This window comes from Atractosteus spatula, chromosome 1 (genome assembly GCF_055471065.1).
Source record: "Atractosteus spatula isolate fAtrSpa1 chromosome 1, fAtrSpa1.hap1, whole genome shotgun sequence".
Lineage (NCBI taxonomy): Eukaryota > Metazoa > Chordata > Actinopteri > Semionotiformes > Lepisosteidae > Atractosteus > Atractosteus spatula.
In genome coordinates this window covers 67570949-67588249 of record NC_142706.1, presented here as the reverse complement: position 1 = coordinate 67588249, position 17301 = coordinate 67570949, and the positions used below count along the sequence as shown (strand labels likewise).

General features: G+C 34.0%; 1 protein-coding gene across 4 annotated transcripts in view; it reads right to left on the bottom strand.

Annotated features, from left to right (window-relative positions):
• The window catches only part of tapt1a (transmembrane anterior posterior transformation 1a), a 45449-nt gene that overhangs the window by 11073 nt on the left and 17075 nt on the right, over nucleotides 1-17301 (bottom strand). For all 4 annotated transcript variants that reach the window (XM_088917976.1, XM_088917968.1, XM_088917951.1 and 1 more), the window contains 6 exons: nucleotides 11432-11594; nucleotides 10286-10421; nucleotides 9872-9969; nucleotides 8928-8997; nucleotides 6766-6846; nucleotides 5097-5206 (listed from right to left, as the gene is read on the bottom strand). In XM_088917976.1, the coding sequence (XP_088774102.1) occupies nucleotides 5097-5206; nucleotides 6766-6846; nucleotides 8928-8997; nucleotides 9872-9969; nucleotides 10286-10421; nucleotides 11432-11594 (658 nt within the window). The remainder of the gene's footprint in view (nucleotides 1-5096; nucleotides 5207-6765; nucleotides 6847-8927; nucleotides 8998-9871; nucleotides 9970-10285; nucleotides 10422-11431; nucleotides 11595-17301) is intronic.

Here is a 17301-nt window from a genome sequence, read left to right as displayed (position 1 = left end):
CTTCTCCCCTACTAGTCTGTTAAAACAAGGGTGTACTGTACTCATTTTTTAAAGTGCTTATTCATAATAACAATGTGAATGCTCATACTGAACACCCTTATGCAGAAGATAAATGTCTGCAGAACAACCGTTAAGAAAAATAAAATGGAAATGTGTTGATTGCATAAGTGTTCACCCTCTTTATTTTGGTAAGCCTAAATTAGCTCAGGGAAACCAAATTACTTTGACAAGTCACACAATTAGTTGAATAGCCTCTGTGCGGTTAACATGATTTCAGAATGAAAGCTTGTCCCTGTAAGGCACCTCACAGGTAGTGAATTTCAAGCACAGATTCAACTATTAAGATCAAGGAACTTTCAAAACATTGTGTGGATAAAGCTATAAAATGGCACAGATCAGGAAAAGGCTATACTTTTTTTAAAGACAGTGGATATCCCTGTTTAGCATTGTGACATCAATCATTAAGAAGTGGAAGAACTATCTTACTACCCAGTTACTTGAACTGCAGAGAAAATATTTGTGAACCAACTAGATTAAGATATATTTGGATTATTTAAGCAACAAAAATAAAAAATCTAATTTCAAAAATATCCTTGTGTAAATAGGTGGACCCTTAAGATTAAGTAACTGGTGGCACCTCCTTGATCAGCAGTGACTTCAACTAGATGTTTTCTGAAATTTTATTAATCTCTCAAATTGGCATTAGTGAATTTTGACTCATTCTTCCCTATAGAACTGCTTCAGGTTGTTGATAAACTGTATGAGGGTTTTACTTGAATGAACATCTTGCTCCAAGACCTGCTATAGCATTATAATCAGGTTTAGGTCCAGACTTTGACTTGCCCAATCCAATGTAAAATTACTTCTTTTTCAGTCATTCCGTTACAGATCTGCTTGTATGTTTAAGATCCCCATCATGCTTCATGACCCACTTTTGGCTCAGCTTCAGCTGTTGAACAGATGGCCTATCACTCTCCTCCAGAATTTGCTGATTTAACACCAAAGTTCATGATTCTGTCAATGATAACAAGCTGTCTTGATCCTGTAACAGTAAAGCAGCCAAATAATAATATACTGTACTCTCATCACCATTCTTGACAGTGAGGATGAGGTTTTTCTGTTGGAAGACATAGTTTGGTTTTCACCATACAGAACATTTGTCATTGAGGCCAAGTTCTCTGTACAAAGAACGTTCTTCCAGTAATCTCGTGGATCGTAGAGGTCCACGCTCTTTGGCAAACTTGTGACAGGTGGTAATGTTCTTTTCAGAGAGTAATGGTTTCTTCCTGGTTATGAAAATAAAAACCATTCACGTTCATGCTTTTCCTGAAGGTTGAGGCATGAACACTGACATTATCTACAGCGGGAGAGGCCTGTAGATGTTTAAGTTACATATTACTCTGGGGTTCTCTGTGACTTCCAGGATGTTCCAGGTTGCTCTTGGGAAGATCTTGGTGGGTCGACTTGTTGTGGGCAATAAAGGAGTTCACTTAGTTTTTCAACATATACTGTTTCTTAATACTTTTAAGGCAGGCAAGGAGGAAATTGGTTAGGGAACCCATCCTGAGGCCAGTGGCGACTTTCAAAGAGATACAGAGTTTAATGTTCAATCTGATCTCAGTCTTTTCTTGAAAAATGCCAGTATCTTCCCACATACTCCCATAATCCCCTGCATAAGGAGGTGACCCCTGTTCTTGTTTTAAATGTACATCCCTTTAGTTTCCAATTATGCCCTGTGGTTCACGTCTCATTATTGATTCTGAAGAAGCACACAATTCATTAAAGAGTTGTGTCACACATCGTGGTGCCTCATGTGACAGACATACATCTTACGATGTAAAATGTGGAATATTCCCAAAAAGTATCATCCAGAACTGAAATGTCTCTTTTCAGTTCCCTTTCCGTTTACAGTCTATAGTCTGTCTTAAAGCCTAGGAAGAAAATGGTGCTTCTTGATAAATGACTGTTATTAACAAGAAGGGATATGAAGTGGGTGACCCACTTATAGTACACAGAGCTGCTTTTATAATTCATTTAAGAAAATATATACAGTATGAAGTTAAGAATTCTCCACTGATTACTTTGAATAATACAAATAAAGGAAAGAGAATGCAGTCCTTTTATGTACTGTATGTCTGCAAAATGCTCTCTTCAGTGAAGTATAATTATTTTTTTTGACATCATTATGTTCTTGGATTCACATCGGTAAGTTATACAGTATATGATCCTTCCAAATTGCTGCTGAGAGATACTTCTTATTTACTTTTTAGAGGCATTGCTTTAACATTATTGTTGATGACATCGGATTGTGAACCACACAGCTTTATGTCATTTAATCGTTCAAAATGCTTCAGTGAACTGTTCAACCAAATAAAATGCTTTCTTACTTAAACAGCAAGGGTTTCAATTTCTATCAAAAAAGACTGCTCTGCTCTCTCTAGGCATGACATAGGCAATGATACATTTAGACTTGGATTAAAAATGTATGCATGTTCAGTTTACTTATAATGATATTATAGCAATCAAACCTAAAAATATTATTATGTAACATATCCATGCTAAATGGAGCCTGTTTTTTCTGTTAACATACAGTATATTTATAGGTAGACAAACTTTGAATGGCTATGTAATGTACCAAAGTACAACTGATTTGTTTTCTAGGTTGCAGGTACAAAAAGTTAGTGAATCAGTTTGTTTCAGGAAACTTTTATTGTCTTTCATAGCAGACTGTGTCTGAGATTTTTTCCTACACAATTAAGCTAATTAAATTAACACAGAAAACTGGATTCTCTAGAAGGACACGTAATATGTTTTACTCAAACAAAATTACCTCAAGTGACAAAACTTATGAAACATTCACCATTGTTCATGAACAGAATAAAACAGTTGTTTGAAAGTGCTTCTTACATTTACAAATTTGCTTTGAAGGAAAGGAAATAATTTGGGAAATAAAGACACCTAATTGGATGTAAGAACATCAACCTACTCTTTCTTGCAGCTAAAACTGCAGGTTTAATTTAGCTCATAGGATGAAAAGTAAATGAAAAGTAAATCTGGGTTAAAATATAAAAAATAATTACAGACGGACAATGAAATAAAATGCCAGGGTTAAATTTACTGTAATTGAATTCAATCTGCTGATCAACACACATCTTGTCCTCTAACCATTTTTTAACTAAAAAAAATCTAACTTAACCTGGACGTTTAATATAGATATTTAACAAAAGCAAATTAATTTCAGCCTTAAAAATTAATGATCACAGACAGTAACTTTCTATAAGAATAACTCTTGTCTGTTTAATTTGTTCCACTCCAGCAACCTACAGTACCTCCTCCTTTGAGCTCGAGGCATGTTCAATAAATTAAAAAGAAAGAAAACTAAGACATATCTTGTTTTTTTTGTAGCTTTTCAGATTCCTTCGTGCAAACACTCTTAAAACAAAAGCACAAGCTACCAATTTATAAAGATTTTCTATGATCAGCACCCAAAACAGAACATCAGGTCACTGTGCATAGTTTTGAAAAATGTTTGTGTGCATGTTAAGAAAAGAAAAGCATGGCTTTGTTTTTTCCATATAAAGAAAATGCTGCACACTGTATTTTTTTATGGCTGGGCTTGAAATGTTTTCTTTTACGATTGTCTGATTAATTACATTCCAACAGTGGTAAGATTTATGATAACACAAAACACCGTGACAGAAAACAGGTAAGTAAAAACTATTTCGACAACAGTGCAAGAAAGGGAAATATATATTTAAATAAAGCTGTTTTTTATGGTTTTGAAACAGGATTAACCTGTCATTGTTAGACTGCATCCTAATGCTGCTCTGACCCAGTTTCCAGACACATACATGCAGACATAATTCTTAGACTCCAATAATTCAGTAAGTACAGTACAACAAATATTGTTTGTAAATTATTCTTTTATGTCAACGATATCTTTTCTAACTGCACTGAACTCATTTGTTCTAGAAATCTTTGGAGTCACATAAATAAGAATTGAATTTACACTTTCATATACACTAGTAGGGTTACTTTCTCAAAATATCATTTACTTGTTTTAATTGTGATGGAGATTTAAAAAACTGTGATAGGAAATGAGGAATTTAATACAGATTAACCAGACTTCATGCAATGCACAGTTTAGAAAAAGGTATATTAGAAATATTCCTTATAATCATAATTTAAAATAATGTATAACATCCAATACATTTTTTACTTCAGTAAATGACCATAACCGAGTAACTAAAATGACCAACAAAGTAATAACTCAGACCAACTTTGTTCTGCCCGTCTTTACTGGGATCCAGCAAGCCATGATAAATGGAATCATTATGGACAGTTCTACTTTACCACACACCTCCTGGCAATATTCATCTATTGACTGGGCAATAATTATCATGCAGATCTTCAGTAACCTGTTCCACTGACAGACATTCTACATGTACTGTGATGCATTAAGGATGCAAGAAGTACTATTGGTTCCAATGCAGCTCAGTTGCATTTCTAAAGGCTCTCTGCACAGTTACACACATGCTGCCAGTGGTGTTTGTGGTGACAATGTTTCTCTGGGCCAAAGTATCCAGACCAGGTGTCGTCCTTTGCATAATACATTAAACTGAAATCCTGACTACTTGGTCATTAAAAGATGCCATAGTAGTCTTGATAAGAGTATGGGTGCTAACCACATTGTCTTGGCTAAATTCCAATCTGTGCTTGCAACTCTGGACTTCCTAAAGTAAACTCTATATTCCAACAAATGAGGAAGAAAAGAGAACAATAGAAATATACTGACTAATATACAATGTTTCAAATTATTTTTGATTACACAGAGAGAAATATGCTCATGTTCATGTATCACTAAAAAGGCTGAAATCCAGCGCAGATGACAAATAACAAAATAGACAGATTAGACTGCCATCACTGTCAATACTTCACTAAATAAAACTTTATTCACATTACATTGTTTGCTTGCTATGATTGCCTTCTGGAAACTCCCATTTGGAAGTGTTGTCTTGAAAGAGTACACTAACTTTTACATAATGACCGCAGACAGACACATTTACATAATGTGACAAACAGTTGGGTGTACTTACATCTGCTGTTATGTCGTTAAACTTCGTAATAAAAGCGTGCTTTACAACATCAACAGCAATCTCGGAGGCAATTACCATACAGACATCAGGAAACAAAACCCACAGGTGATCTAGGGATAAAAACAGATCAATTAAGCACAGACGCGCCAAAATTATTTGCAAATTTTCTCTTCTCTGTGGGAAAATATTGAGGCAATAAAGCATTTATTCATCTTAATGATTCGCAGACAGGCAATTCTTATATGATGCTTAAACTTTTTGTTTTTGTAAACAAATTTTTGAAGGCACCCTGAAAATGATGCAACTAACTAAAATGCCAGCAGCTAGCTAGAAATTTTGAACTATATTATCTTAATTATTATTTAAGAGTTTAAGTCAACTTCAAAATTCATATTCAGATCCTAAAGAGTCTTTAAACGTTTTGACTATTTTCCTTCTAAAAGGAAAGCCTACTGTACTTCTATTTAATTAGACTGTTCAAATTTAAATCCCAGAGGGATCTGAATACAGGTCTCCTACACTGTCTGGATCCATTTTCTTTAAAATGGAAAAATAATGTAGTGCAGCGTTTATTGTATTTGATTTATTGTGGCTTTGAAGTATTTTTCTCTCTGTTATTTCAAACATTTATAATTAAATGAAAGAAAAGCATTCTGGATATCCCCATTGACTAAAATGACTTTTTACACCATTACCAGTTAATTGTAACATCAGTCCATCAATGTTGATGGGAAGCAAACTTTGTCCTCCCTAATTATGATCCTGTTGGTAATAATGCCTACTATTAAATTTTATTAGACGATTAAATAATGTATTATGGATTAATCCTTTAGTTCATTGTTTTTGACAATAACAATAATATGGAGCAATTTGTTATTGGTATAGTTTTCAGACAAGATGGAGTTTGTCTCCATCATTGACCAGCTGATTAAAGATGATTGATCAGATGACATTTAAACCAGGAAGCTGACAGTGGGGAAAGAGATCAAATGTAGACCAAACATTAGATCCTCTATATTGCGCTGCATCAGAAAAGAAAGGTAAGCTTCTGATGGGGGATCTAGAGATTTGTGAGTTTTTTCTGAAAAGCTTCAGGTAAAAAAGCTTGGAAAAGGCTTTGGAAGAGCAGAACAACTTTTGGAAGAGAGATGTTTTTGAGGAAAAAGACAGTGCTAAGCCAGTAAGCAGCTTGGCAGCCTAGTGGGAATTAGAGAACTGAAAAGGTTAGTGAGGAGCTTAGATTTTTGTTTTGTTCTGGCTTTTGGTTTGTTTCTTTTCACACTCTTAATAAAAAGCTCTCTTACTGTACCTTATGGCTACTTTTGTGTGTCGTTTTTCTTGAGACCCAACTATTTACGTATGCCATTATGGCTCTCTGAACCAGGTATTCCACGTACAGTATGGTGGAGGATGAGGCCATAAGTTGCAGTCTTGGGGAACTTCACACTCTTATGGACATTATGAACGCCAGTGTGAAAAAAAAAACAAACCAAAATGTTTGAAGACGGTAGTTCATCCTCTACTGCCTTCTGGTAAAATTTGGTTTTAGACAAAAAAAAAACCTCTTGTCCGAACCAAGAAAAATTAACACGCATGTTCTAGATCTCTACACCAATCTAAATATCTCTCTGTTGCTAGTTTTTAATAAAAGGAATGTTTTAATAGTTACCTGGATTCCATGAGAACTGTTCCATGTTCCTGAGACACACTATGAGCAGCAGTACATAGTTTGTAAATCTCTCTTTAATGTCTAGAAATAGATGTATTAAATAAATAAGATATACAGAAACATGATTCACTCCTACATTTATTTCTGATATTTAGCAAATAATATTCGCGGACCACTAACTTACATGATCATTAATAATACCACAAACCATTTTACAAAAGGTTCAAAACATACACTATGCAACATATTAATGTTTCCATGCCAAGTTCTGATCTAATTAAATCTGAATGGTTTCTCCCTGTTTTGCGGTCTCTTAGGATTACAAATGTCAAATTAAGTTTTTCTTCTTTACATAAACTTTTCTTTAAATAAAAATAGATTTTGCACAGGCAAACGTATTTAAAAAAAGGCTTTGTACTGGCTGTGCCAGATGAAACATGATGGTGAAGATTCCTATGCATGGTGCACAATGACAACCTGATACATTATTAAATATACTGATACGAATAAAACCTCCTATAAAAATTCAATTTCAGCAACAAAGGTCTTAAGAACATATCATTATTTCATAGACATTTTTTAAATATTTGTTTTTCTGTAATGTCTTTAAAAATATATAATAATAATATAAAACAAAAATATTTTTTTGTATAAGTATTTACCCCCCTTTAGTGGGGTGATAATAATAATTAGTGGAGGCACTTTTGGCAGAAATTACAACCATAAGTCTTCTTGGATAAGTCTCTCCTGCAATTTTTCCCCAGGAGCTCTAAGTCCAAGGAGGGTGAATACTTTTGATATCCACCTTAACACAGATTGATTAAATAATTTTTAAAAATTAATTAGTGGAAGGCTTAAGAGCCAGAGTATAGAAATGCTGAGGCAAATCCTGGGATTAATTTTATTTGTATATACTGTACACCAAACAGTAACTACCATATATAATGCAGTCAAGTCAAAAGATTGAAAAAAAGGAAATAAATAGTTAACCTGTCTTAATTTTGTCATTTAAAGTTCAACAATAATGATGAATGAAGTCAAAGTTAGTTTAATGGTTCTTCCAACCATAACATTACTATGGCTTGAAAAATCTACTTTTTTTAAACCCCATTTGAATGGCATTTTTAAAATCTTTTAAAACTTCCCTAAAAAAAGGAATAATACTGTAAAAGATTAATTTACAAAATGTTATGTTATCAGTTTGGTTATTCTAAAATTTCCTGATCTGATTAGAGAACATTTGTGACGCAGGTGAAGCTTAAGATCCAGAGTGATCTTTAAGCTGAAGCAAAAACTAGCTAAGGTTAGGGTTAACTTTCCCAGAGTACTTAGAGATGAAATTATGGCTGTTTTAGAACCTATTTGAAATGTAGGATGGATAACACTTTATTTCTATCTTCATTTTTTCAGGACACAAGTGCATAACACATTGGATTGCTCCTAACGGTAACTGCAGTATACAGTCAAATCAAGTGATTTTCATCAAATCAAGTAAGTTTCAAAAAAGAGAAAAGAAGACTTAATATAAATATTGATGAGTTGGACACACACTCTTTCCACTCATTTTGGAACACAAAGTACAGTAATACTTAAAACAACATACCTTAATGTAATAAATCTATACAGTATTACATTTCATATTTTAAAAAGAACCATAAAATGCCAAACATGTGTGCCTTAAAATATCTGCCTATTTATTTTTTCATGTTTTCTGTACTAATGAGAGCAGATTCCTCATGGGCATAACATAGCAAACATACACTAAAAATATAATACCAAGGAGAAAAAAAATACCAAGGAGTTGATCAGAGTACATTTTCAGCCATTCTCCAAAAAGTCTGTTTGGTACAAGAAAATGAAATATAGCTCAACTTTCATTTGAAATCCAGATATGTATTTTTTACATATCATTGAGATTTCAAAGGAGACTTAACTGCAATGATTAACATTTCAAAAAGACTACCTTTATAGATTATATTTAGTTCAGCACACTTCAAAAAGCAATCTACACATCACTACTGTTGCTAATTGGAATGAATTAGCCATAGGAAATTTTGCCATGTTGCAATCTAACATGCATGTAAGCAGTGGAATAATAAAGTAAATACTTTTTTCTTATCAAAGGGACAAAGCGTGTTAATATTTAAGAGAGATTAACTTACCACTATTTGACATCTGAAACAGATTGTTTTTCTCAAATTTCTTGAAAACACTCCCTTTAATTTCCACGAACTGTGCAAAAGGTAGTAAATGATGATTAGGTTAATTAGGATAACTAGTCATAAATCAATGATCTTTCTAAAATGTACACCAGATTTTACTAATGCTGCATAGTAACACATATGCACCTGCTTTATCAATTAACCTACAGGTACGCATGTCTTTGGAAAACATTTAAACTAAAATGGCCAACATTTTAAGACGGATTTTTCCAAATCCATGTAGTACTGGAGGACAGGATTTCCTTCATTTTTAACCATGGTTGACTAATGTTTCCTACACCAGCTTAAATCTCTATGAACATTTATTTGCAAAAATACAGATGAGAGATTTTTTTTCTTCAGTGTAATGGATGCCCCAAGTGCTCTATAACAAAAACAGAACAACTAAAGAGGGCATGTATGTTGCTTGATATATGAAAATAGTGTACTTGCACATCACACAAAGAGAGACTCAGATGCTTAGGAAGGGAACAGCACAAAAAATAATGCACTGTATCACTTGATGAATCTAATGTTTTCTGAACACATTTAACATTTTCCTTGCAGAAGAGACCCTGAGCCATGACTAAGTCTATCAACAATTAGACCTATCAACAACAGACCAACAATTTGTTGAGTCTATCAGCAAACCCCACTGAGATCATCAGACAGTGCAGCAGGAAAGCAACAAGAATTGATACCTTTACGCTACATCTGCATCACTCTCACCACATAAGCTACAGCGGGGCCCATATCACTATACTCAACGTATCCTTCCAAACAAATTATAAACATTTTATCCTTTAAATTAGTTATTTTACAGTTTTTAAGACCTAAGCAATTTTTATAGAAGCTAACTGAAATGTCTGAATGGGAAAGGAAGGATTTTTATCTTGAATACTTACATTGTTTGACATCATGATGGTTAGCAACGATTTGTTATGTGAATTAAAGGCTACATTCAACGTTGTTGCTTGGACCATGATAAGAATAGCATGTAGAACTGTAAAGACATAACTAAGGAAAGCAACAATGTACACATGGAATTTAAAAGCATGACAGCAGAAGCAAAGCAGAATGAAATAAATCTAGCTCAGGCTGACTGTATATTTAAGTTTTAGTAATAGTAATAAAAATATATATACAGATATTCCAACAATGCCATATTTTACATCCAGACTAAGATACTGTAACTGTGTAAGTAAAGGCAAAAAAATGTTTAAGGTATAGTTTTTAAGGCATAATACAAAAAAATACAAACAGATATACTAGTGCACATTTAATTACAAGAAATACATTTTCAAATTTTAGAAGGATACACACATAAAGTACTGCCATGAAAAAATGTGGAATCACTCCTATATGTGCACGCTTTTTTTCCTTGGGTTCTGTTGCAGTCCAGTACAGGGCATCCAAAATATCCTGCCCGAAAGATGAGAACAATCGATCTGCCACCTGACATGGAGAAAACAGACATGTTACTACTGAAAGAGCCCTAAACCACATTAAACTGAAATCTGTAGTATTTGAATATAGTAAATTTGATGCCCAAGCTGATGATTATCGTGGTGTGGCTGCTAGCCTCTTCCTGTAAGTATTGGAGAGTGCACTACAGTTCTCAGTTACTTAGTTCTAACTCGAACACCAGGACAAAAGGATGCAAACCAAACATATAGCAGAAAAGACCCATTTATGTCCTTTACAGAAGGGATGACATTATTTTTCAAGATAGGCGTGACCTTTCTGTGCTAACCATACTCCTGGTGAAACTGTCCAGTAATTCGATTAGTGTTTTATCCAACCATGTCATGTGGTCCCTTTTGACTTAGGATTCAATTTGTTGCTGTTTGGATAATTAATGTTTTTGGTATTATTTGCCATTGAACTCTGCCACAGATACCAGATTCAAATTATATGGTCGTCTAGGAGATATTATATCCAAATGACATTTTAAAGATTACCAGTTGCTACCTTTTGGTGACTTATCCTCTCAAATAATTTCTCTCACCCACTGCCTCTTTAGGTATGATTTTCTTATGTCATCTTCCCCATGGTTTAGCAACCTTTGCATCAGCCTTTAGCTTCTTGATGATGGACACCAGACTAAACTGGAATGTCACATGAGTTTTTTGGTGTCATCATAATTGCTGAGGTTGATAACCCGTTTTTCTTATATCTTGTAACAAAATGCTGAGCTTCCCAAGACTACATGTAAAATCTGAAAATATACACCTAAATTTAAACATAAATCAAGAAGTTCTAGTGACTGTTTTTTAAGAGAAGGAATACTTCTACTATAGTTAAATTTTGTCATTATCTTTTTGATATTGAAAAATGTGTTTACCTGCAAGCTCAACCATCAGTGACAATGCTAAAGGCTTAATGCATGACTGCAGCACATTAAAGCACCGATCATTAACATTGCTCATCACTTAAAGAAGGCTGAAAGGAGGCATGTGTCATACCTCCAGCATGTTGTAGATGATGTAGAGCTTGATGACAGACTGCCCTCTGATTAAGTGGTACATCATAGAGTAGTCAACGTAGTGCATCATGAAGTAACAGATAACCATTATAAAGCCCTTCAGGACATCACAAACCTGGGCAGGCTGCAACAGGCGATTGCCACTGAAAATAAACATAAAAAAATTATCGTGCTACTAAGGGTGGAACAGAAGCCCTTCTTCACAAAGTTACTCAGATGTCTGTAGAATATTTTCATGACATGTACTCTATTGCAAAACACTGGGAACCTCCTTTTCTAGATTAATTATTTAAGAGATGTCCCTCAAGTCAATTTAATTAAATTACATTTTAAATCCTCATTGCTAAGGAGAATAGCGTTGTTTGATCTTAGTATAGTATAATGTGTCAAAGGATTTTGAGGGGTGATGGCACTTTCACTGGGGATTAGCTGTTCTTGTGGAGAATCTGTGCTGTACTTGCATGGAAAGATTCTGCTTGCAGATATCAGCGAGAGACCCCTGGATGCATCATTATGCACACTAACACAAAATGGCTGACAACCTAACGATCTGCACAAGAAAAACCATAGCAATTAAAAAATGAATAGGAAATGTCTGGGAATTTGGAAAAATTGTTTTTTATTAATGTCACCACCATCACCAAAGGTAGAACTGTACATTAGTTCAGGGTGGTTTACAGGAAGTCCATTTGGAAAGCCACTTTTAAATGAGGCAATACAAGCACTAATAAGCTTAACACTGCATGCTTCATGCAAATAACTTAAGCAGTATACAGCAAGTATATTTTGAAATAGGTTGTACATTTTGCGCTTTTAAGCATCAGCAGGAGAATATACATGAAAATCTGCAAAGTACACCGAAGAAAAAAAAGTTTAAATTCAGAAGAACTGGGATTTCCATATTTAAGGTCATGATGAAATGTCTAAAAGATATGAGTGTGCTTTTCATGGCCTTTAAATGTTAACTTCACGAATTTCAGTTTCATAAATAAACCAGCTGCATATACAGTAGAATTATCTCTTGATGAACTGACCAATTCTTCAGCTCAGCCTATTAGTTTTCTTCAAAAGTTAGTGACTTCAGAATATATCAGACAGAAAAGCAGTTTAAAGTACTGCTTACATAAATACAATGGAAAGAAGCCACTGACCTAAATTTAGGTACCTCGTTCTTTACCAAAACATTATATTTGATGCAAAAATGGCACAGTAATACAAAGGTGAGTAAGGGAGACTTCTGGAAGTAGACTGCGAGTTTTAAAAAAACAAACGTTTTGACACTTGTATCATCATACTTCTATCCATGCTTATTTATTACTATCAAAAGAAATCACTTTTACAAAGAAAACTCAATCTCACCCAGATTTACAAACTTGGTATATACTTGTTTCAGCCCTGCAACAATAAATAATACTCTTACTGAAAAAGAGCAGAAGGAGAGCCATAGCGATAAACACTTATATTACTTATGGAACAACATCATTTGTAGATCATACAGAACAAAACTCTAATACATTGTAAAGAAATGAAGCTGGGCTGCATTATCACTTTTAACCTTATAAGGAATTCTATAATTTTACACTTTTTTTAAGTACAGTGATCATATTCAGCAATTTAAAGCCGCTTCATTGTTCTTCTTAAAAACAGCTGTTTGAATAAACCTGTGTAAAACTCAGCTGCTCTTTCAATCCCTTCACATAAAGCTGTTAATTCAGAATATTAAAAGCAGTTGTAGAAGCCCTGCAGAAGCAATAGCAAAAATCAGAAGAGCTATAAATAAGTTTAAGTCTTATACAGGCCTCATGCTAATAATGTATGATCAAGACAGCTGCAGGCTCACAGAAGTAGGAGCAACCAATAGGAGTAAGAGCTGACTCCTGAAATCATGGCAGATCTAGGGCTGCTGTAAGAAAAGGTCTTATATGCACTATAATTCACCAGCATCTTGTGAGTCTCTTCGTCTCATTATCATCCACATTATTATCCTTTAATACAAATGTTAAAAATGCAGAAAAGCCACAACCTTGATTGAAAAATGCGGGATCGTCTACAAACACAATGCGTCTTAAGAAATCATGTTTCTGAGACCAATTTTTTTTTGGTTACAGGAGGCACACAGATCTTTCGTTGGAAACAATCCAGGTAACTATCCTGAAGAATTAGCTTCCTTCATTTTACAACAATCAATTCAATAAATCAATGCACAAAGTCATGTTATAACAATCAGCAGCTAAATATCATTGGCTACAATGCTTGGTAACAGGAGCAGAAAGCCAGAGACGCACTGAGAGGCTGGAGTTTTGCTAAATTCGTTTTACAGTTACAGCTGTTAAAACAGGATGTTAGAAGCTTGCTTACGCTGGAGTATGTGCCAATTAAAATGTTTAATTCAGTGTCTAAAACCTAATTGTGAATTCCCCTAACAGTACAGATTCCACTGTTACGGCTCTATAAATATGCCAGACCCTCTGAGAAAATCTAGGAACATGTTCAGTACAGGAAGTGTGCCATCTTGTGGCAACCATTATTGTTTACACTACATTTCCCCCCTGAATCCCTACTGTATCTTCATTCTCACCCTTTCAGCTGCAGTACAGTACCCGTTGAATGTGACAGCTTCAGGCAGTGTGTGCTAATGTTAACAAGGGGGAGATCATCACAGAACCAAGGTCACATATATTTCAGAACCTTCAGACAGCTAGAAGCATTTGTCATTCAGAAATGGACATGTAACACAGCACAGTAATATCCACCATGGGTTGCTTGCAATAATAATGCATATAGGTTAGCCTATTTTTTTAATTTTGTTTGGGAGCATGTATATTAAAGAACACAGATTATTTTTACACAAATGCTCTTAATTATAGCACTTATTTTATTGCACTACGAAGTAAGCAGTACATGAATTGCTTGCGTTTATGATGCTGAATGCTTTTTCCTTCTACTCAACAAATATCAGTTTGGATTCAGAGGATTCATTATTCAGTTTTCATTTGAAAATAATGTCACTTCACAATCTGCCAAGAAAGAATACAAACCTGAATTACATCACATACTGTATGCAATCAACCACAATGTTATCCTTTTAAAACATCAGAATTACTTCTCCTCTGATTTCAGTTTGCATTTTAAAGGAATTTCATTAAATTAGCCTCCAGCTATAGGAGATCAAAAGCACATGGATTAAAAAAAGCTATTTTCTTCCATTTTTCCAATTACAGCAATCTTTGGCTGAATTCAAGCTTTTTACACCTAAGGCAAAAAAGAAGGAATTTGGTAATACTTAGTAACATAAAAGAGACCTGCCAACTATAATTGTATCAGTTGGGCTGTGCATAATCTCATGGGAAAATATTTAAGAATGCAGAGTACGTACGTAAAGTAGTATAAAGAGTAATTCATATCCTGTGTGCTTACTTTAGATTAATGCAAGTCAGTAATACCTTTACATTGGAAAACACATTGGGAAACAAAGTTAAAAGCTGAACAAAGAGAACCCTAAATTAAGACCTGAAACTGACGATAGTGCATTGAATATACTCTAAGAAAGGGAAAGAGATCAGTTTCAGAAATTAAAAAGAAATATATATACACAATTATGTACAATGCTCAAAAGCAGCTTAATCAAAACATTTTTAGTCTGAAAAAGATCTCAAAACAAATGTTTTGAACAGCTAAGAGTAGTATAGGAAAGCCATAAGTATGACTATTACAATTATTGTCATCAATGTTTAATTTCAAACACGACATTAACAAATGTACTCCAAAAAAAAACTAACGTCTTTGTTCCATAGCCTGAAAATATCTGACTAAACTTGCTGTGTTTAGAACTGCATCTTATTATAGATTTTAAGAATCACTGAGCAAAACCACTATGAGTCACCCTTTTCAGGAGATGTAAATATCTCGTGATGTTGGAATGAAACACATCAATGAAAATGTGTTGGTGAAACAACCTTCTAGGTCAGCAGAACTTATTGTCCATACACAGTACATCTATCTGGGTACAATACCTTTATTATTTATTTGTCAGGATTTACAGATAATATTAGATTTTTTTCCAAAAGAATCTGGTGGTCACTTTCAAATAAACTATTAACCATGGGCCTGTGATTTCACAGACTATAGTCTCTTGCTCTTTGTCCAATAGAAGAGACAAAATGAGATATTGTGGAAAAGGGGTTTGTGTTAGTACTTTGGGAACTTCTGGACAGATGTTCATTCAGAGATTTTTGGTAAGTTTACTAAGCAAGATGTGGATAAAGTTTGGACCTCTGATTTACATCTGTAATGAAGTAGAGATTTCATCTTTCACTAAACACTTTAAATGCTTTATATGAACTCTGTAACAACTGGATATAAGTGTAAAATACAATGAAGGCATATTTTTCTTTGTTCTCAATGGTTTTGCCTGCTTCTCAAATCCTTTTGATTTAGATAGTTCCTCAAATGCATAGATTGTTTTTTTGATGCATACTTATTTGCAGGTATGCATACTATATTACAGAAATTATTTTTTCTGGCTGAAATAACTGACTAAGATTCTGACATCTAGAGATGCCCTCCAGATTTATTCAAATCCCTGTTGATACTGGAACAAAATACAGCATAAAACAGAATTACAGACTGAATGCGTCTTGCTTGATAATAATCTAATGTTAAACTGTAATTATAAGAGCATTAAGTGTCTTCTGTTTGTCCAAAATATGCAACTGAATTTCACACAGAAAAGAGTCACATTTATTCACACCACTGTAGTTAGCATTTTATAAATGTATAAAGTACATCGACAAGACACTTTCCTTTACAACGATTCTAAAAGACCCTGTAGGTGCTGTATATATGTGTATGGATTTCAGTAGCTTTGCTTTTAAAAAAAATTTAGCTGTTTTGTAATCAGGCATAAACTGTACAGAAATATCTTAGTCTGTCGATGCAATGCCATCTGTTACAGCAGGATCCTTCGTCACATCAGCAGCATCAATGCATAGTTATCTCAAAATAATTCACAAAATTGAGTCAGTCTCAGTTTTAAAACCAAAAAGAAAGACTTCTAATGATCAATTCACTTCTATTCTTTACAGTAATAGAGTGGGAACAAAAAAAGGAAATTAGAACATTCCACACTTTGTCCGATTCATCTTCATCAAATTTCCGAGGATGAAAAAGACTTGTATCTAAAATACTAAATCATACAAATATGTAATTAAAGCTAAATAATAGCTAGCAAACACTGTGATCTTCCCCTCCTAACTGTTCATGAATGTTATATCCTTCACAAAAATATTTATGTTGCAACAAGTACATTTTGAGTAATATAACGGTTTAGTTTAGGATGGCCTTCCAAGTATTACAGAACAAGTAGACTGATCTTTTTTCACCACTTCTCTTTATAGTATTTACGCCTATAAATATTTAGAATTAAAAGCCTGTATGAACTCTGATAGTTATGCTTTTCAACAATATTGATGAGTATAGCATGGTTTGATATCAAGAGTTTAGTAAAAAACTGTAATGCAGACAAGGAAGAGTGGGATTGTACATTACAGAACGTTTCCATGTCCAATTATTTCTTGTTAATGTGTCAAAATCTAGTGAGGACATGTGGGTTATACTGATGGATAACATGATAAGTGTATGACTGTAGGAAGAACAGACATTTATAGCCATCACTATGAAAACATCAGGAATGCTTGTAATGAATGGGATGCTTTGATAATAGGAGACAGCAATTTTTCCTTTATCAACTGTACAAGCTAAACAAACACTATAAATAGTTATTAAAAGGTGTAAATGGTGGCTTCTAACAATTTATTAATACAGCAGCATGAGAGAGAGAGAGAGAGAGAT